The sequence below is a fragment of the Leuresthes tenuis genome, unplaced genomic scaffold, assembly GCF_036924035.1.
Source record: "Leuresthes tenuis unplaced genomic scaffold, fLeuTen1.0.hap1 SCAF_3, whole genome shotgun sequence".
NCBI lineage: Eukaryota > Metazoa > Chordata > Actinopteri > Atheriniformes > Atherinopsidae > Leuresthes > Leuresthes tenuis.
This window is the reverse complement of record NW_027325357.1, coordinates 7,147,827-7,169,312: the sequence shown is the minus strand read 5'-3', so window position 1 is coordinate 7,169,312 and position 21,486 is coordinate 7,147,827. Positions and strand designations below refer to the sequence as shown.

The window sequence follows — 21,486 nt, the reverse complement described above, 5'->3', positions numbered from 1 at the left end:
TCACACGATGCTTTATTGTGCGGAGGCCTTGAGGCAAACTGGCTTCTAGATTGTATAGAAGATGATGTCTAACTACATCAGCATTGAGGTAATTTTGTTCATACACCTATTGAGTCAGACATGCACATTTTGTCTGGAATTACTTTCAGATTATCAACAACAAAGACTTTCATTATTACTTGGACTTTAATGTTTGCACGTTGAAGGTTATCCTTGAATTTCTCATGTATTTTTCACCTGAATTGCAACAAAACGTCCACCCCCAGAGCGACTAAATGAAGCAGTAAGCGTCTGTTTTATGCAGCAAGGTTTTGAGACATCTGTTTCTTAATGGTGCTGCATTCTTACGCAGGTGTTTTCAGTTCTTTTGGCAGATTAGACCAATCCCCTGTTTGGAAGAAGCCAGGCATGTGCCAGGAATTATGTGTGTAGAGAGAGTGTGCACACACCCTGGAGCAATGCTGTCGGGATGGTGAGGAAGCTGTCACTCATACTGTAATGAGCCTGTGAGTATTCTGTAATGTGCAGGGCTTTAAACTGGCTTTGACCAGCTAAATACAATGATGACAGATTCAATTCTATATTTGCATTCTAAAGCACAAACAAATGAACTTAGAAAAAAAGGGAGCAGCTCTTCAAACACACAATATTCCAGCTTATAAACCACAAACACATCACTGTACTTTTATTCTTTTGGGCACTAGAGGCCTTTATTCAACAGTGGATAGACAGGAAAGGGGGCAGAGAGAGTGGGGGAAGACATGCAGAGGGCCTCTGACTGGGACTCAACCCCCCGGGCCGGCTGCGTAGAGGAACTAAGGCCTCTGCACACAGCCAAGACAACCAGTTGAGCTGTACGATTCCCCAACACTACATTCAAACAGTCGCCAGAAAAAATTTTGCCATGTCAAAATCAGCTGTTGATATTTTTGCACATGACAGCAGAGAGAGCACACAGATGACAATTAAATCAGCCCAGTTAACCAGAAACTAAGTTGTTCTTTATGCTTCTGGATACCATGATTATGTACGATATCTACTCATGCACGACCCTCTTGTCGTCATACCCAAGTCCTCCAATCAAAATGAGCAAATGACTCGTTTGGTCATACAATCAAATATGCCCCAAAGGATGTCCTCTAAACTACCATCCCTACATGCAGCAGGAAGGGTTTACATCACAGCAAAAATCCTTGTCAAGTGTGTCCATTGGATGTGAGTTTGAGACCAACCGTTTTTTCCACTTCTTGGTTACATTCAGTCAATTATCATGGTAACAGTTTACTAATTTGTCACTTCCTGGTTGGGTTTGGTGCAATAACATCACATGAATAAAAATTGTTCTGGCAAAAATACATTCTTTTTTCAATGCCACCATCACCTTCAAGGAAGCTGCTTTCATTGCAATTTCATTAAGGTTCAAGTTGAGGCTGGTAACATTTTATGATCTGACCTTATTCTGCCACCATTAAATAAACTGCAGCTCGGCATTGGTCTTGTTATTGGCAATGCTTGCCCACAGGAACATTTCACTTCAATGTGTTGAATGTGTGTATTTTAGGTACGTATAAGGCCCAAAGATGATCTAAATTGAACACCAAGATTCACCTGATTGCTTTATGTAAAACAAATATGGCTGATCTTGCATACAGCATGCATCATTATGAACTGTGCAACCCTGTGATCTCTAGAGCTCCATCAGCAGCATCAATGTATACATGACATGCCATCTGGCATCTAAATACTGTAAAAACAGATGTGGCCTAACATCCCAGTATTTCATACCCACTGTTATGTGTTTGAATAGAAAGTAAACATGACATTATTCAAGCTAAATGACATGATACTGATGCGCTGTTGTGGTGAGTTTACTTTGCGCACCGCCCTTTAGTAATTTTCCTCATACTGTGATAGAAATCAGAGGCAACTTACCAGCTGGGTGACTCAGTAAGTGGAACATCTGTCAAAATGGGGGAAACAGCAAACATGAGTTAAACTATTCCCAAGAAAAGGAAACACAGTTTCAGCAACATGCCGCTTAGTCACTTCATTTACATTTTAAAAATTACAACATGATAGACAAAAACATTACAGCTCTTCAACATAAAGGATACATTGTATTAAGTCAACAATTACAAAGCAAGTGCTTGTATGTCTGAGATGTTTATGCAGGTTATGCCACTAAAATGGACTTTGCATGACGGTAATGTATTCTCACAGCAGCAAAGGTATGTACAAGAAAGGTGCTGTTAAACAAATGCTATATTCGATTTCCTTTAAATCTCATCAAGTAAATTAATGTCATCTGGTAAGGGAGGGATCTGAATCCCAGCTGCTCTCAGCCCTCAATTACATAACAGACCTCCACAACACATTATCATCGTCACCCAGGATTCCCCAACGCATCTTCACACCCTACTTAACGGATTACCACACATAGACTTGGTAGAAAAGCTTTTTAATTAAGAACTAATCGCTTCACTTTGTCCAACAGAACCTCTCCAAGACCTAAATCTCTCGCTTTATCAGGGCATGTAATTACCAGCGCCTGTTTGGCAACATGATCCAGGTAGTAAATACATCATACTTATACATAACTTCATCCAATTAAGGGGAAAGTTAACACTTCTCTTTAATGCCTGTCTGCCTCAAGGCACAGTCAAATCTTGTTAAATAGAGATTAAAACCATATACAACTATCTGAAGTCACCCATGGCTATGGAAAATTGATCAGATTACATAAACTAAAGAAACATTTAGTTTAGATCTCAGAGCCAGCCTATCCAAGACAAGTTAGTGTACTACAGTGGAGCAAGTGGTTGTTAATTATTATGCCCCCGAGCAGTTTGATGATGATGTAAATGCTGAAAGGCTATTGGCTGTAGTAATTACAGCAACTCTAACCACTACATTACAAAAGTGTTTCCACTGATTAAATCTAAATAGGATTTAATCAGCCTAGTGAGTTCATTTGCAAGGGTTGAAATGAATAAAATTGCATTGTCTTTGCTCTTCCTGTGTCTGCGTTTTCATTTAAAATTTTCACTAATGGGACAAGAGAAGAGGGATTTTCTTTACCTACTTAAAGCCTGCATTCATTAACTACTGAAGTAGTTTATTTTTTTTGGCCACAACAGATAACATGAAGCTTTAACCTCAAAGCATATTATAAAATTAAAAAAATACGATTAAAAAATGAGGTCCTACACTATGAATAGCGCCAATGAATGAATCAATGAATCAATTCTTCATGATCCATCTATATAAAGTTACTAAAATTCTAACATTTGGGCGGTTGGCTTGTTTGATCTCTTACTGGGAGTCAGAATCCGTAAATCAATAACTGAATTACCACAAGACTGGATGGAAGCGCAATTTTACGTCCGTTACACAGAAGATACCATTAAGTAGGTGATGAAAAGCCCCTTTGAAAGAGTAAAGCTCGATACTGGAAAATAAAACGACAAATTGGCTCATTTAAATTACAGTTGTTTTTTTACTTCTATACTTCTAAACTATGTAGCCATACTTTGTGTAGGCTAATAAGTCAGTAAAGTATGGATGTTTTTGCAAGCATTTCCAAGTACATTGAAATATAATTTTATCAATAAAGTAAATCTTATTCTTCTAAAATTTTCAGTATATATTTTACTTAGTAAAAAATCTCAGGTACAACATCCACCGCTGCTAACTATTATCTCTAATGAAGAACCAAGACAAATTCAGTCTCAGTATGAATATAGCAATATACAGTATCATTCTTAACAATTAGTTACCTGTGTCGGGTATTGAAACCACATCACTGGCGGTAATCCCCTCTGGTCCAGCAGGCGGTGAAGATTTAGGAAGCTGTGTGCTCTCTGTGGCTGTCAGTGATACACCAGCTGGTGCCTCACTGTCCTCTTTTTTTAACACCTGGGCATAGTGTGGGATGTTTTCTTTACTGTCTTCCATAGTTTTCTCCTCATCTGTGCTGTCATCAAACACAAACTCTTCCCCTTGCTCGTCATCGTCCTCATCCTCTTTTGGTGGTTGGTTAGGCGTCATAGTAGACATGATTGCTGAAAAAGTGTCAGCAAAAAATGTCTTTCAGCAAAGTCTCTGTGCAGATACTGTCAACAAAAAATAACTATATCACACATTACAAGTGACGAACAAATACAGAACATATTTACAGTCAAAATAAAAGATCAAATCTCAGCACAGTGTTGCTAATAAAGGTTTATTCAAATGTGAAACATTATGTCAAAATACATTGAAAACATCTACTTTTAAAGTGTACTTCTGTGAAATGTATTGGCTACTTTATGAAATAGTCATATCTACAAATTACAATAGCTGTTCTAACTTCCATAATTTATTTGCCTTTACTTGGCTATTAGAATATCTACTCCTTATCAGCTTCTCATTTGCATAATTGTAATGTTAGCCAACGTAAAATTACGTATCATATGTCAAATACATTAAAAATGTCTCATTTCAAGCAGTTTCTGTAACTTTCAGATGTCTTGCAGGAATTTCCTCTTCGTGTCCACCTGTTTTCACTGCTTTGTTCCTTAAATAACTGAAGTTTTATTTGGGTTTATTTACAGAAATTAGAAGATATGCCATATCGATACGCCATCAATTACGATAAAAGTTATTTCGGGCCTAAAATGACACAATTGTATGTCTTCTACAATCTCAAAGAATAATGAAGAGTAATGAAGTCAACAAATGTTCATTTTTAAGGGTTTAAACCCTTCAAAATTTTCTCTACCACAAATTCAAAGTACAAGCATTGCAACCTGCAACCGATAAGCTGCACTTGATATGAACCAACATGCACGATACTGGATATTTTGCTTTATCTCCCCCTTTCAGTTTACTAGGAATTATTTGAATAAATGGACTGAAGACTGGAATGTTCTCTTATCTCTATAAACATACCAAAGCTGCTTAACAAAACAGCTACGTAAACATAGACTTGAGATAAAAATGGATATTATACTAAACAACACTGAACCAACTGCTAACTCAGAGTGTTTGCAAGGAAATATTCTTCAGTGCATGTAATACAATGTTCTTTTCTGGGATCTTTTTGCGTACATACTGAAATAAAATGGAAATACTGTACACATTACTTGATGTCCCAAGTGTATCTGGAAATAGACATAGTTACACTATGTGCCAAGCACTGTAAATTTAACATATGGCGATTAGAAAGACAGTTGAATTAAAGTCTGAAGAGGCTTAGCAGCAGATTAATTAAGTTATCTCCACACACTCACAGAAAACATGTGCCCTGACACTTTAGACCCCAATTATCCAGGAGGCTGATTTCATCTCATCAGTCAAAGCATGCGCAGCAGCCTTGACATTTTCTAAATACATTTTAAGGGATGGGAAATGTATATAAACATCGAATCCAAGCATGACTTGTCTATGTTGTAAAATGTGATTCATTTTCAGTGTCCTGCTTGTGCTAATCGTGGAATGGTGCGAATATTATGGCAGCATTGCACGTGCAGGAGTCTTAATCGTCAAGTCACAGATAGTTCTCAGTCGCGCAGAATAAGCCTGGCACTGTCCCACATAAAGATGTTGCTCTGATGGTGGCAGATGTCTCTCAAAGGTTCCGTTCTACGCCTCTGAATCAATGATGTCACCAGTGCAGTGGGCACTGCTGCTTTTTGGTGAGGACAGCCTGGATGAGCGTGTTTGGCATGTAGCGTTCAGTCTTCTCAAAAGTAGCTGAAACATGGACTCTTCTGACCACACAACACGCTATTTTTCTGTTATTGAACTGATGTCTGGCTTCCTCTCTGTTTAATACAGTTTTACTTCCACGCCCATGTGGCATATTTATCGTGGCGGCATGATGATTTGTCATGGAGTGCTGCCAGAGGGCTTCTCCCTTTGTTGAAAAGGTAAATGCTCTCATCCTGCTTTACTTTTTATTGTTTTACTTTAAATTGAGCTTAATGCTTTTATGATCCATGTAAATCAGTTTGCTGGTACAATGTGCTATATGAATACATTTGCCTTGCCTTGCCCTTTATCTTCAGTCCGGACACCCTCACCAGTCACCAACAGACCTGCTGATTGTAGAAATTTCCTGTTACTTGCATATGTTATATTACATATAACGTTGCTGTCTTTCTTTGTCTCTCCCAGACTTTTTTTTCATTTTTTGTGTACGTTGCTTGCATCAAATTCTAGATTTGTTTACGTATTCTAAGTATGATCCATTTTTAAGAGAATTATGAGAATTTTCCATGATGCTCCTTCCCTCGAGATATTTAGTGTGCGCTCACAGTTCTGTCATTGATTTACAAAGAGGGGATTTTCTATGATGTGCGGGCTCTGCTTCTCTATGTGTTAGTGTAGCACTGCACAGTCCAGCATCTGCTTTGCATTTTGAGCAGCACTACACTGCTTTCTGTGCTGAAACATTGCTGGGCCTGATAGGGCGTTTAGGGCGGTAGGCTTCTTTGGAAAAGCGACGGCATGGAGCGGAGGTGGCTGAACATGGGAGGGCTGCACGGGAAGACTTCCCAAAAACACGTCATTCTGGATACAATAATTATTGTTGGCAGTTTTTGTTAAACCTGTATAAAATGACTGCCATGTTGTGCTTTTTGTCTTTCTTTGTCTTTTATTATTTGCCGACTGCTCAGTTCAGACTTGCTGCGTGTTTGCTCCACATTCCAAAAATGGGGATGGCTTTGAATCTGGAATCCACGTTTGAAGAACGCAAGCAGCTTTTGTTTTCTGTCCATATTCAACCTCTTGTGGCTATTGGGAAGCTGCTTGCTAATAAACATCTGAAGTAAAACTTTAAGACTAATCAAGCAATCCTGTTTAAAAGTCCACTGCTGCTTTTCAAGGAAACCCAACTTTTGGGAACCCCGGAGGAATTCTCCACTAAAATCAGTTTTAGTGGATTATCAATATCGTTCTTAAACATCAGTCCTTGGATTAGGAACATCATGCATTCATTAATCTTTCAATCTGTTCTCTTTCTGTGATCTTAGTTGAACGTCACATGCCACAGCCTGACAGAGAGTGATCTGGGCTATTTTTGGGAGGTGAAGGCCCACCAGTTGCGCTGGATTTAAAACAAACCAGAGCACTTTATCTGAGTTATCTTGTTTTCATGATTGCTGGGGGCCACAATCATTATTAAAAACAAAATGTCATTAACTGCACAGCCCTAATAAAAGGCATTAACTTAGGGAGATTGTCTCATGGTTTGTTTACCTCCAACTGCTTAAGTCTGGTGTTAATTTTAGATAAAGTTTGAGCATATTCTTGCTCACAGATTGTGAGCTGTAGATTACAGCCCATTACTTTTACAGACCAGTGCAACCGGGGGGATAATTACACTAAAATAAACATGTTGCGGTGTTTGCGTGATCAGCATGTTGTTTTAAGTCAGAGGAGCTGTAACTGGAGACATTTTTAAATTCAAGAGTAGTTTTTAACTGAGAAAAGCACTTTCTTCTACTTGTTTACCACCACAGTGTGCGCCTGCAGCCTTTGGACCACTTCTCCTCTTCTGTACCACAAATACAGTTTCTCCATTCAGCCCACTCTTTGGTCAGACCAACAATGACCCTTTTGTGGATGGAAAACTTCTGTTGTGTCCCAAGAAAGCGCTATTTCTACATTCACGCAACACTGATTAGCTCACAGGTCATATGGGCCATGGCTGTGATGGCTGTGGTACGGCTCACGCAAAGTAATGGAAGAAAGAAACATTAGTAGCACTTTCTTTGAGTGAAAAACCTGCAGTGTGAAGTCTCAGTGAAAGTTAATGTCACTGTTCTTAACCAGATGGCAACAAGACTGACTACAATAGCTCAGCTGAGCTGGAACGTGTCCAACAAAGAACAATCAAGGAGAAGTACTTTTACATAACCGGAAATCAGCTGAAAAGTTCTGCTTGCTAACACAACTCTGCAACCCTGAAGTTTTTCCTCAGGAGAAATAAAATGACAGGTATGTATCCCCAGCAACTTTCTTTTAGGGAAGGCATTTGGACAAACCATCAAACAGACTGCAGCTTAGAAAAATAAAGAGCCCCAGGAGTGAGCTGTGTGAAAGCTATTCTTGTGGGGAAAATAAGACACATCACTGAACTGAGATGAAACCAACTCCTACACACCCTGTCCCTGACCTACATAAAGCTATGCAAGCTCCCTTGCTGTGTACCAAATGTGGTAATGAGTGGAGGGATGTTGGATGTGTACAGGGGTGAAATGAGGCATGTGTACATTTTAAGGCTGTGACCTACCAGGAACACATTTGGAGCATACCTCCAGAATAAAAATCATCAGGCTATACTGCCTTGTTATATATTTCCCAGATTTGCCATCAAATCAATGTTTTGTCCTCCACTTTTATCTCGTTGAATCTTTACAAAACTGAGCAGCATCTTGTGGGTACTTCGCTGCTGATTTATGTTGCCTGATTGTATTTCAGCTTGCAGTTGGGTTGTACTTTCCTTTTACAAAGCAGTAAAGAAATGTAATCAAATAATAAACTTTACAGCACGAAGGTCTTTTAACTAGTATTCAGGGGCTTTTGGAATTTTACAAATGTGCTGGGCTGCATATTTAACTGTAGCCACTGATTCCCAGAAAGCTATGTTTGACCAACGGCAAACAAATCTCTCAGGCACTGATCACTTGCAGGCAGGTATATCAACAGACAATAGCAGCAAACAGCAGCTGGCGATGACTGAATAAATAAGTCACTGCGAGCACTGCCGCTTCAGGGTTTTCCTTTGGAAAACGTGGCAAACAGACACTCAACGCACAATGACGGACCGCTGACAACAACAAACGGTACCAGGCAGAGACGATCATGCCGCCGGCTCTGCTTTCTTTGCCGGCTTCCCAGTGGACATCCTATCAAGGGATTCTAATGTGACTTGGCCAATTTAGCAACTGCAAACAGCTTCTTGAGATCAGATGCAATATGTCTTTCTTTGGCTATCAAAGGCATAACAATCTGAGTGGGAGGATGTTCACGGGCATTTGCGAACTTCAAAGATTTGCTTTAACATAACATTGCCCTGGCAACAACTTTTCAACATAGAGAGAAAGATAAGCCCACTGCATTATATGTTATGAATAATTTCAATTTAGCTGTAAATTAATTTCAGTAAGATGCACCAAAGGCCAAGTTGAATGCCTTATTGAACGGTACACACAACACAACAGATAATACACATCTATGCACATTTGAGATACTTTAGTCCAATTTTCCCACAGGTCTGCCTTGGTGTTCACACTTTTAAGACATGCAGGGATCTATTATTCATACAGGAACAAGCGTGGCCTTCACATGCCCTCTGCTGTAGAGCCGCTCCAGTAATGTCAGTCTGCAGCCGCAGTGAGATGCTGGAGAAATCACATTAATCAAGGACACAGTGAGAGTAACCTCTACCTCCCATCTGCCGTTTGTGCTTGCTGCACAATGAACTGGACACGTCTGTGTGTGCTGTACTGTGCAATCACCAAACAGAGATAAGGGTGCTCTAAATGTTGACCGGACAGAGGTTTGATTTATCAAGACAAATATTGAGTTTTTAAAGGGACAGAAAGAAAATATGCGAAGGTTAAACGGTAAAAAGCTTATTCTTGAATAATCGAGGTGCACAATTTGTCAGCGTAATAACAACTACAAAAATGCGGAATGCATAGTGACAGCTGTACATACAAAGGCTTGACATGGGGTGTAAATAAGTGCAGAGGACTATTCCTTTTAGTGGTGTCAGGATCTCTGGATTTGGTCTAAATGTCTTCTTCCACCTACTTTTCAACCACATTCTGTGCAAAACCATTAGTATTGAAATAATTTACATTTTATGATATGAATGAAATTACTTGTCCAGGTAATCTAGAACTGCCAGAAATAGAGGTGGATGATTCGGCAGCTGGTTCCTCGTGTCGGTCAAGTCTGAAATCATTGAGTCGTAAACTTTTCATCACACAGGGTGCTTGTAGAGGATGAGGTGATGATGCTCATGTGAAAAAATGCTGATGCCATATCATGTGTTTTTTTATTGCTTTATATGTTGTCCGGTAAAGATTGTAAAGCCTTCAAACTTGGTCGTAATTACACTTTTTTCCCAAGTCAAAGTTTCAGATGAATTTGCTTTTGTGTTGTAATCAGCCTCTTCTGCTACTTTCATCCAAAACTACTTCATGGTCTGCAACTGGGAACAGAACAATCATGGTCACAGGTTTGCAGGTGACATTTCAGTGTCGGCGGATCTACCATAAAATGTCCCACGTGAACCGTCTTTAACAATTCACTTTGTGAAAGTTACTGTATTGTTGAATTCCCACAGTTTGCTGTCGCCCTTGGCATCTGCTGAGGCACTGTGTTGGGTTGACGTTAGCTGTTGTGGAGTTTAAGGTAACATGGTAAACTGTCTATGGTGTCACTGCAAAGCGTGGGATGCTGCTCCTTAGATGTGTCAGTCAAATCAAGCAACACATGAAAATGGAAATGAGAATCTGTCTTTGTCCGTTTAGATCATCCTGCAACTTCACAGTTCCAGATTCCTGAATTTGCTTTACTAGTTAATGGATTATCTAATGAATATATCCATACTTTTACAAGAGCCAAAGGTCAAATTTTTACTTCTCACTTGCCAAGTTCACACAGGGTGAGTTTACTGTGCGAGGTGAAAGGAAAAGGCTTCTGTCATTTTAAACAGCTAGTTATTCTATCAGGACCTGATGATTTGACTTACATGAGTTGACTTACAAAGGCAACATCAGTGGTTGTAATATATGGTTTATGTCAGCATCCTCACCACACGATGCCTGCATCTTTTGTCAAAAATGATGCAAATTACAATAGTCACGCCTCAGTCAATCTGAACACAGGCTTAATATTCAGATTCAGTATAATTTCCCTTTAAATAAACTTCCAAAGTCCACTTTAAGATATAGAAAAAAGATCATAATGCCCGAGAACCTCCCTGACAATCATCACATTCCAACACCCAACTTCGTCTCCGTTTTTCACATAGTGATAGTTTTGTGTACGTCCATGGGTTTATTAAAGTTATAGACTGTTTATACCTAATTAAAGGGAAGTAATGGTGTCGGGCTGCAACACTGTGAACAGATAGGACCATGAAAAGGCCACATAAGAGAAGCTGCTGCCTTGATTTTGCCGGAAGAGCGACCCACAGTGTCAGACGTTGAAAAACTTCTCCCTAATGGAAATACAATGCAAATAAAACTTCCAGCCTGAACAAGTTGTCAACTAAAAACTTCAAGAATCCTAGTCAAAACCAAGATAGTATTAAGTTAAGCTTCTGTCGGACCACGGAAGACTTTAAACAACTGATTTCACAAATCCACTTTGATACAGTTTTTCAACCTATAGATATGTTTCATCTGCTTATTTCTACATAAAGTGTGTGCTCATGACTAATCAGCTCAAAAGCTTTGTAGACTGAAATGATGTGTTTGTGATGTGTTTTACTGGTTAGTTCTTTGTCCACATAAAGACCAGAGCATTCAAATTGAGTGGAAATATTCCTACTCCCAGTCAAAGCTGTAGGTTCAACTCTGCACAGAGTGCTTATGTCAGCTGAGGTGTCACAAGCACTGGAGAAGTCGGTATGCTCTTAATTTCTGCCATGATTGTCATTTTAAGCAAATGATTAACAGTCTGTGTTATAAAGACTACTCTGCTACATCACATGATATTTGCACACACAAGTCCAGACTGGAGAGTAAGGATCATAATTAAATGAACATTACTTTCAGAGGAGCGTAGGGGGGGGTTGCGATCAGTACTGGCCCACAGATAATAAGGTTGATAGAGCTGCATATAGTGCATTTTGACAGAACTAGTCCTTTTCTATGAAAATTGAATACATATGTCTACAGCGGATGAGCTGTTTAGCCATTTTTTACAGCTTTTTTGTAATTCTAAAAGCAGACTTTAGTTTGGTTAGTTCCCTTTATCGTTATGACAAATCGCATTGATAAATATGTCCCAATGATGCGTTGATTATCCTGTGAGGAAAATCAAGGGCGCAGGTAAACTGCAGGTGACCAGAGTAAGGCAAGACACATCGTACTCTGCCTGTGACTGGCTTACCCTTAAAGAGCCTGGGTGGTATACATTTGTAGCCCAAAGATTTGCAACCGCTCACTCTGAGCACGCCAACAACACATGCACCCCTGCCAAAATTACATTCAAGTAAAAATCAAACGAAGAAAAAAGAAAGATGAATACCAACATGGAAGAGCAACATGGAACCATGGCTTGTTTTGAGGAAGATTTTGCAGGAGAACTGCTGTTATCCAGACTTCTTCAATGCTTCATTGACAGACTGCAAGGACTATAGACCTTGTAGGCCATGCATTGGAGGAAGCTTACATGAATTAGCCTTTATTCTAACGGATCATCATGTCTCCTGCCAGAATCTAAACATCACATTCCAGTCAAAAGGCATTCAACAGAAAAAATACTGTACAAGCCAATCAGAGGCAGAGAAGGACAAGTCATGCCATTTCCCTCCCAGGGAAATGCAATTTGACTTGCAAGATACCGCTGAATGTGATACACATCAGACAGCATTCAGAAGTTTGTCTACTAAATTCCATCTGAAAAAGAAGTAGTTATATTGTGCTTAACTACGCTCCAAGTCTCCTCTACCAGAGCCAGTCCTTGCTCAAGGATAGCATTATCGCTGTAAGAGCTGGAGTCTGAACTAATGTGTACAGAAGAAACATAGACTAAAATTGGGTAGATTTAAATTTTGATGTAAACCCTCATTTTTGCTGCGACCAAGCTCTTGGATTCCCACAATCTGCTGTTGCCTCTCGCATCAGCATTGACGTGGTGTTCATGTGATGCTTGCTTTTGTTCAAAGTAACAAAGCAAACTAACACTATCACTGCAAAACATGGGTGGCTACTCCTTTGATGTACGCGTCAAATCAGATATCATATATGAAAATATACCGCTGAATAAAAGTGCTCAGTTGTTCTTCAGGAAATCCCATGCAGTGCTTTTCATTTAAGTCCAATTAAATCTTCCCACAACTTCAAGGTAAAATCGGAGTCAGAGGATATTAGCGGAAGCCTATGGGTTACAAGTGTGGTGAACTTGATTTGGCCCGAGAATGTGTTATCTGAAGACCTGTACAGGAAATAAGACAAGTTGTGTTTGGAGGACGGGATGTGAGCGTGACAGCCATAACACTGTAGATAAGCTTTTCCAAAAAAAAAAAAAAACGAATTCCTTCTGCAAGTTAATTAGCTAACATTCTCAGATGAATCCAAGCGGCGTGTCATACAATATACCAACAGACATCTGGAAGGCGTGTCACAACGATGAAATGACTTATTGTTTAGTCAGCACCAAGGCCTTTCATGGGTACATACGATGGCGTGAGTGCAAAGTTTCATTCTCTCACAGAAGAAGGCTTCCGATTGATAGTGAAGTCTTTGTGGGAGTTTTAAGCCATGCATGCATGAAAGTGCTGGACTGTGACAAAGTAGAACAAAACTGATACACTGAGTCCATGGAGCTTCTTAAAAAAAGCTCTTGGACATCCAGCGAGTGAGGCTGAAACAGTGCCCTTGCTCAAAATGCAAATTACTTAGTCAGAGCATAGACTGTGTCAAAGGTCCCTTAGCTCCCCCACTCTCACCCCTCTCCCCCCTGTGTCCCCTCTATTCTGCTGAGGGAATAGAGGCAGCGTGAAATCCATCCTGGGAGGGGCTATTGTACTCCGGGAAGCAACCGTCAAACTGGAATGGTGTAGGCCGGGCCCAGGACACAGAATCTCTTTTTATACCCTGAGGGACTTGAAGAGCTGTGCAGTCCTGCAGAAAAACAGCCGGCCAGGGGTGCGGACCTGGGATGAGCCACCAATCCCTCACTCATCCTTCGTGGTGTCTGTCTCAGGAACTGCGTCTATCATAACAAGGCCTAAAGCTCTGTATCCCTGCTGGCTCTCAGAGGCAGACTCAGGTCTAATCGTCCATGATGGTGTGTACTCTACCAAAGGCCCCACACGTTTATCTGCCATTCACATCCTCTGCTCTCCTCCTCCACATTTTCTTGTCCTCTCAGCTGCCTCCATAGCTGTCAGACTGAGAGGCAGAGAGGCACAAACCAGCACACCCACCCCCTACTCCACTCCATCAATGGCCCCCTTTGGACAAAGCTGCTGTCTTTGCAACATGCTAAACGTGCTGAGAGAGGGAAAGGAGAAAGAGGAAGGACAGAATGAAGGAGAGAAATAGTGTTTTGAGAGCAGTAAATAGGTACAAGTCTCACCTTCTTGTCCTCAGTAGTATGCCTTCCAAGAAGCTTCAGACACTCCCTGGTGACACTTTAATCCTGGTAACCTCCCATAGACTCCCAGCTCTTACCACAGTGCCGGGTCCAGCACACTCATCTTTATAGTCTCCAGTGAGGGCAGCTAGTGGCTGAACACAGATTGGAATTCCTCTGTGCTGTTTACTTTCCCACAACTTCTCCCATGCACCGTGTTCACTAGCAGCTCGAGATGAGGTAACCCTCTTTGCTCCCTCCCCTTCCTCGCTGCCTCTAACGCCTATCTGCTTCTGTTCAATCTGCCTCTATCTCTCTGTCCCTCTATTTTTTTAGATGCCCCCCACCACTACCACTACCCTGGCCCATCCAGTCTCAATCTGTCCTTTCTTTAGTTTTCTACCTCCTCCCACTCTATAGACCCCTGCTGCTGTCCACACAGCGGCACAAAGCAGGGTGAGGGCTCTCAGTCTCAACGAGCCAATGGGAGAGTGACTAGGGGAAGCATTCGACCAATGATAAGCTTGGTTGCGGCATTTTAACCAATCAGTGGGATATTCAGGAAAAGTGGGCAGGACAAAGGGAATTAAGGGCAATCGTGTTTCACAGAACTTCCTGTGTAGGGTAAAGGTGTCTTCTCAAACACTGTATTGGGGTCAGTTGTATGAATTTGTCAAATGGCAGTCATTTTATGCAAAAAGTTATATGTTGCCATCAAATAACATATACTTATGAGTCTGAAAAAAAGGTTTTAGTTCAATTGAAAGTTTGAGCCGGCATTTCGTCAACTTGAAAACCACACGTAACTGATGTGGTCTCAATACCGATTGTCTTCTAATGAACCGCGTGGGAAGCAAATATGTATTTGTGTTGAGATAGTTTGTTGGTCTTCATGACAGAAAAGGGACGGACTCAAAACAACCAACACGTAAAACTCATGTATTCATAACTTTTCTAAGCAACCAAGCACAATAATTATCTGCAAAATAATAAAGTGAGCATTCATTAAAAAGACATCAGTGATATGATTTTTACACAGTCCTTTACAGCTATTACTTCTTAATTACATTCAGGACACATAGTATTATTATTTAAGCACTGCTAGCCAGTTTAACATGTAACAATGCACTGTTACATATTATATCTTATCAAATATGCATATCTGATACATATCAGATACACATGCTATATATTATTGATACCAGCTGGAATATAGTGTTTAATTAGTGTATAGTGTTGAATTAGCAGAGCAACAGAAAATTAAAATACAGAGATAAAATATCTGTATCAGTAGGGGAAAGAATATCTACATAGTAGTATGTGTGTTTGTTATGCTGCAAACAAGTGGAACAAATTGCCAGTGGAGATTAAACAGTCCCCAGATATAGACATTTTTAAATCCAGGTTAAAAACATTTCTTTTCTCATGTGTCTATGCATGAAATCTGCACAGTATTTTTTTAAATTTATCTAGACTGTTGTTTGTTTTTAGTAATAATTTTAATTTAATTTTAATTATTTTATTTCTTTCTTTTACAATTTTGAATAAATAAAAGACGTTAAAATAAATATAGAAATTAATAACCCCTGAGGGTTGTCTTCTAAATTGTATGTTGTAAGTTGACATGTTTTGTAATTATACTACAACCGGCGATGTTTTGTAATTATACCGCGACCAGCGATGTTTTGTAATTATTCCGCAAACAGCAATGTTTTGTAATTATACCGCAAACAGCGATGTTTTGTAATTATTCCGCAAACAGCGATGTTTTGTAATTATACCGCAAACAGCGATGTTTTGTAATTATACCGCAAACAGCGATGTTTTGTAATTATACCGCAAACAGCGATGTTTTGTAATTATACCGCAAACAGCGATGTTTTGTAATTATTCCGCAAACAGCGATGTTTTGTAATTATACCGCAAACAGCGATGTTTTGTAATTATACCGCAAACAGCGATGTTTTGTAATTATACCGCAAACAGCGATGTTTTGTAATTATTCCGCAAACAGCGATGTTTTGTAATTATTCCGCAAACAGCGATGTTTTGTAATTATACCGCAAACAGCGATGTTTTGTAATTATACCGCAAACAGCGATGTTTTGTAATTATACCGCAACCGGCGATGTTTTGTAATTATTCTGCAAACGGTGATGTTTTGTAATTATACCGCAACCGGTGATGTTTTGTAATTATACCGCAACCGGCGATGTTTTGGAATTATACCGCGACTGGCGATGTTTTGGAATTATTCTGCAAACGGTGATGTTTTGTAATTGTTCTGCAAACGGTGTTATTTGTAATTATACCGCAACCGGCGATGGTTTGTAATTATACCGCAATAGGCAATGTCTGTAAATATTTCGAAAACAAGATGAATTAAGTGTTTATCTCTGTATAAGGACACGGGGCCAAGTTTGTTATTTTAATGCTTCTTCCACTCACTGCTGTAATGCTTTTATTTTATGTAAAGCACTTTTACACATGAAATGTGCTATACAAATAAATTTGACTTGACTTGACTTTGTGGTGATTTTTTTTTTGTTTGTTTTTGGACTCATCCGCAACAGAAAGGCTTCCGCCAGCACTGTTTCTCTGTCGGCTGCTAAACACATTTGCAGCGCTGCAGGTTCATGTAAATAGCAAAGACTCTGCACAATGAGAACAACATGCCTTGTGAAGTTGTGTCAGGAGTATTTTTTGCTTTAATTAAGTAGGAAGCCCTCATCAGCTCAGTTACTTACATGCAAGTTTCTTTATTTGTCGGGCAGAAAGACTAACTACAAGGCAAGAAATGATCACACATCGTCACTGTTGTCCAGAAGATTTATTAAAACACGTTGAACAAATACACAGAATACAAATAAAAAGATGACAATTCACTTTTTCATTCAATTGCCATACAACACAAATATCAGAACCATAACACTGCTTGGAGCTCATTGTCTGTAAATGCTAGATACACTGCCACCACCCAAAAGTGAACCGTCAAACGCTTCACATGCTGTGCATTCAATGCAACAAAGGTGCCTTTTATCAGGGTCTTTTGGTAGCTTTTGAAGCCATGTTAATAAGCAAGTACATACATTGTTAACATATTTATAATATTAGACTGAAGCCTTTTCAACAGACATTACATTCATACTGACTTCAGTTTGATTGCATTTCATTAGAGTATTGTGTTTTTGATCTTCACTCCAGAGGGAAAATACATGATTTTGATTGATGAGCACAAACTGTGCACATAGCAGTTTCATGGCAACACAATTCAGTGGACATTCATCTTTTTTCAGCTTAATACAAAAATCTATATGACACAAACTTATCTCTGAAAAGTCGTTCAAGTATTTACATGTGTCTGAGGTCCTATCTGTCAAGCAACCTATTACATGTCATGGTCAAGTATTGGGTGGCATCAACTGAAGCACAGTCAACAACGTTAAGCACTGATAAACACTAACAAAGAGTAGCACAGAAACTGGTATGATACACTTCAAGATTTAGCTCAGGGTATTTTTGCAATTTTTCAAACTGAATTTAGTTTCAAATGAAAGCATATTGAGAGATGATGGGGAGAGGTGGACAATCTTTGTAACGAAAAAAAAGAACACCTCAAGGTACCTAAGGTAATTAAATTGGCAAAAAGAGGGTGAAAAAATACACAAACTTTGTACAGTACAAGCCTCTTACCATAGAAAAGTAAAACCACAATTCTCTTCCCAATACTTTCAAAAGAATACTGTTTGTGGGAAATGATGACACAACCATGTAATTCCACTGATCTTCTGGGAAAGGAATAGGATTGACAAATCTGTATCTATAAAGATCAGTACCAAACATTTCTGCATTGCCTTCATAAAAACTGAATCATAGTAAGCTTGAATTCACCAATGCACTTCCAAAAAGGCTGGGAATCTGTGTAAAATTTAAATATACAAAAAACAATGACTTGCAAATCGCTGATTCATCTTTTAAAATGGTTAGTCTTTCAAACGGATCAACAATTCAAGGTTTATGAATGTAAAATAACCAACGACTGTGAAGATTTCTGTTCCAAGATGACATGGTCAAAAAAAACGACAAATAGCTGAGATCTTTCGAATGTCAGGTAGCACAGAATTAAAACCAAACTAGACTCTTTGGTGAAAATCCCTATTGCATGGCAACACTTCTGGAAACTTTTGATTTGACAGTGAACATTTTGTTGCAGCATCTACAACTGCAAGTTGAAAAAAAAAACACAAACACAAAATTCAGAAAGATTCACACATCCCAAGGTAATTTAAGATGGAAAGTAAAGTTGTTTTTGGAAATCACTGATGATGTGTCCTCCAGCCTAAACATGAGAGGAGCCACGCAGCTTGTTGCTAGTACACAGCTCAAAAGCTAGCATTTCCGACAGCATGGGGGTGTTTAAATTTGCACATTTGTGAAGGCACCATCAATTCTAATTGATATATTCAGATTTTGGAGCAACATATGCTGTCATCCAAATGATGTCTTTTTTAGCAAAGGCCTTGCTTGTTTCAGAGAGATGATGTGAAACCACACATGGTTCAGTTGCTATACTGACCTGCCCACAGTTCATACCTTCCATCCACTTTAAACAAAATGATGACAGTGGACACCCTGGACTGTAGCTGAATCCTATATCAAGCAAGAATGGTACAAGCACTTTACTTTATTTCTTTCTAAAATCAATTACTGGTCTTCTTAGTTCCCAAATGTTTACAGACGCTGATGGAAAGAGTTGTGCTGTAACTGTGGCAAACATTATTGTTTATGTACTGCTGGCATTAAAATCAGAATTAGTATTTATGTAATTATTTTTCTTGAATAAATCTGGAGTTAAAATTATTTGCAAATCATTGCATTTTGTCATTCACATCTTACTCCGTTGCCCTTCTTTTTTAGGAAACTTTGAAAAAGATTGTTTTACGTCATGGAATCAGTTTAGCGCATAGAAACATTAGAAGCTATAATACTAACATGCCTTCACATAAAGTAAATGATGGCAAAATACACTCTGAAATGAAACAAAGCATAACTGAGGGAACTGTAGGTAAACATTCACAGAGTAATGCTGTGCAACATTGGTCCTTAAATAGTGACACACAGAGAACATTCCTTCTGATATGACTGTGGCACCACAAATTCAAATGATCTGCCACTGTGGAGGAAATACACTGCATCAAGGAACAAATCATTCAAGATCATCTCCTGTAATGGCACCAAGTGACCAAATACTTCTGATTTTATCACAACACAAAGCGAGATAAACAGAGGCTTGGTTATAATAGTAAAATGAATGTGGCAATGTATCACAAGCACACGTGATCCTAATAAGTCTTAACAATTAAAAGCAAACTTGGAAAGTTGCTGGGACATGAAAGAAAAAACACAACTCTACATGCCGGACTGAGTTTGCCTTACCACCAAAGTCCTACGTAGACACCCTACGTATGTAAACCAGATGACTTCCATTTTATGGTTAAGTCCCACTGGAAATGGCCCCAGGGTTAAGCTCTACAGCTAATACTAACATTCAAATAAAGAAAGAATCACAATAATTGTATCATACACAGAAATACTGAGTTTTCCCTAAAATGCTTTAAAAACCCCTCTTGACAAAGTTATTTCTTTTCTGCTTGATTTTCATGTACGACACCAAGCCAGGCTTCAAACTTCATCCATGTTTGTGCACATATTTTCACTATCATTAGACCTATGTGAGGTAAAATAAAAAGCAGTCTCTTGGTATATACAGTACAAGAGGCCAGCCTTCACGGGTGCTGCAGAAAGGTGTATCTGCAGCTTTGGCAGAAATAACTTTCTCCAAGCTACCAGCAGGTGGCAGTCTTATGAAGTTTGAGACAGACTGTGTACTGCTAAATCAATATCTTATTCACTGGTTACAACAAGAATGATAAGAACAAATATTCATGAAAAGAAACTTTAGAGAGTGAAGATTGGCCCTCAACAGTCTCATATCAAACTATGACTTAAGATGTCCTCAATTTCTGTCTTATTCACAAGGAACAAGCTCCAGAGCAGCACAGTCACAGTGTACAGTACGTTGTCAAATGGATGAATGCAAGGAGGTGCACGCGGAATGAAAAAGTTGCAGCTTGCAAAAACAAAACTCACATTCCATGAATAAAATGAGCCCCAATCAAGAGCATAAGAAATTTGCTTCAGTTTCATTTTGTAGTGCCGGGCTCATAAAGTCCTCTTCCAGAGAAGTGTTCCATTTCCCTCCAAATCTGCAGTTTTCCATCACAGATAAACAAAACAAACACCTACTTAAACGCTTCTATAGGATCCTTGAAAGATAAAAGTGCAATTGTTAAGATAGATACATCTGCATGAATCAAAAAGTTAGTCGCCTTATCCACACACAGCAGAGCTTGATTTTGTACAGTAAATATGAGAGAGGAAGGTGAGGAGGACGTGTAAGAGGAGGGCAGCAGTCATTCATACAGATTCGATCCCTGGGAGTTTCTGACTTCAGGTCAATGATTCAGAGCTGGTCTAGTCTTCAATACAGATAACATCACTAGGTTTGCCTGATTTGAGATCAGGTGTCGCCACGTCTCTCAAGGAGTCCAGTGATTTCTTGTCCAGATGGCTTGTAGGGGGTGGGGGGCCATTGGAGGACACTGCGGATGGAGGACATTAGATTTTTAACTGCTCAGTTTAAGCAAACTGACTCTTGAATAGAAATTCAAAAATGAAAGTGAGCACATCAAAAATGTCTATTGAACCTTCACTCTGTATGCAGCTGAGGTCACATAAACCCCAGAGCTCTGCTGTTCTCCGGCTTTATCATATAAGTTTATTGTTGACCTTTGTTTTCAAAGAATAATAAGTCGGGGTAACCTGGTGGGTTATTTAAAACTTGTATGGTTGTATTAATGTTAATGTTACTTTATCTGACTTCTGACTACTGCCTCCAGATAGTATTTATTTATCTATTTTATTTTATTCATTATTGTTTGCACTTTAATAAAATATTACAGACATAAAGTATATCAGTATTTTAGATTATACAGCATTCCACATAATTTCAGCAATGAATTTGGTAAATACAATCTGATTATTTCTAATAGAATATATACATACTGTAAGAACAGACATTTTCCACTTTAAATGAATTCTCTCTGTCTGTTCCAATGG

At 39.1% G+C, this 21,486-nt stretch overlaps 2 protein-coding genes across 5 annotated transcripts in view; both read right to left on the bottom strand.

Annotated features, from left to right (window-relative positions):
• The window catches only part of arhgef10la (Rho guanine nucleotide exchange factor (GEF) 10-like a), a 112,225-nt gene extending 97,483 nt beyond the window's left edge, over nt 1–14,742 (bottom strand). Inside the window, exons 1-3 of one of the 2 annotated variants that reach the window (XM_072381604.1) lie at nt 14,311–14,742; nt 3,777–4,061; nt 1,933–1,960 (exon numbers count right to left, since the gene is read on the bottom strand). In XM_072381604.1, the coding sequence (XP_072237705.1) occupies nt 1,933–1,960; nt 3,777–4,056 (308 nt within the window). In that variant the 5' untranslated portion in view covers nt 4,057–4,061; nt 14,311–14,742. Of the gene's footprint in view, nt 1–1,932; nt 1,961–3,776; nt 4,062–12,255; nt 12,368–14,310 lie in introns of those variants that run through there. The other variant, XM_072381603.1, reaches the window with a different exon arrangement.
• Nucleotides 14,743–17,122: 2,380 nt separating this feature from the next.
• chd5 (chromodomain helicase DNA binding protein 5) overlaps nt 17,123–21,486 on the bottom strand; it is a 39,435-nt gene continuing 35,071 nt past the window's right edge. For all 3 annotated transcript variants that reach the window (XM_072381600.1, XM_072381601.1, XM_072381602.1), the window contains exon 40: nt 17,123–20,969. In XM_072381600.1, the coding sequence (XP_072237701.1) occupies nt 20,842–20,969 (128 nt within the window). In that variant the 3' untranslated portion in view covers nt 17,123–20,841. The remainder of the gene's footprint in view (nt 20,970–21,486) is intronic.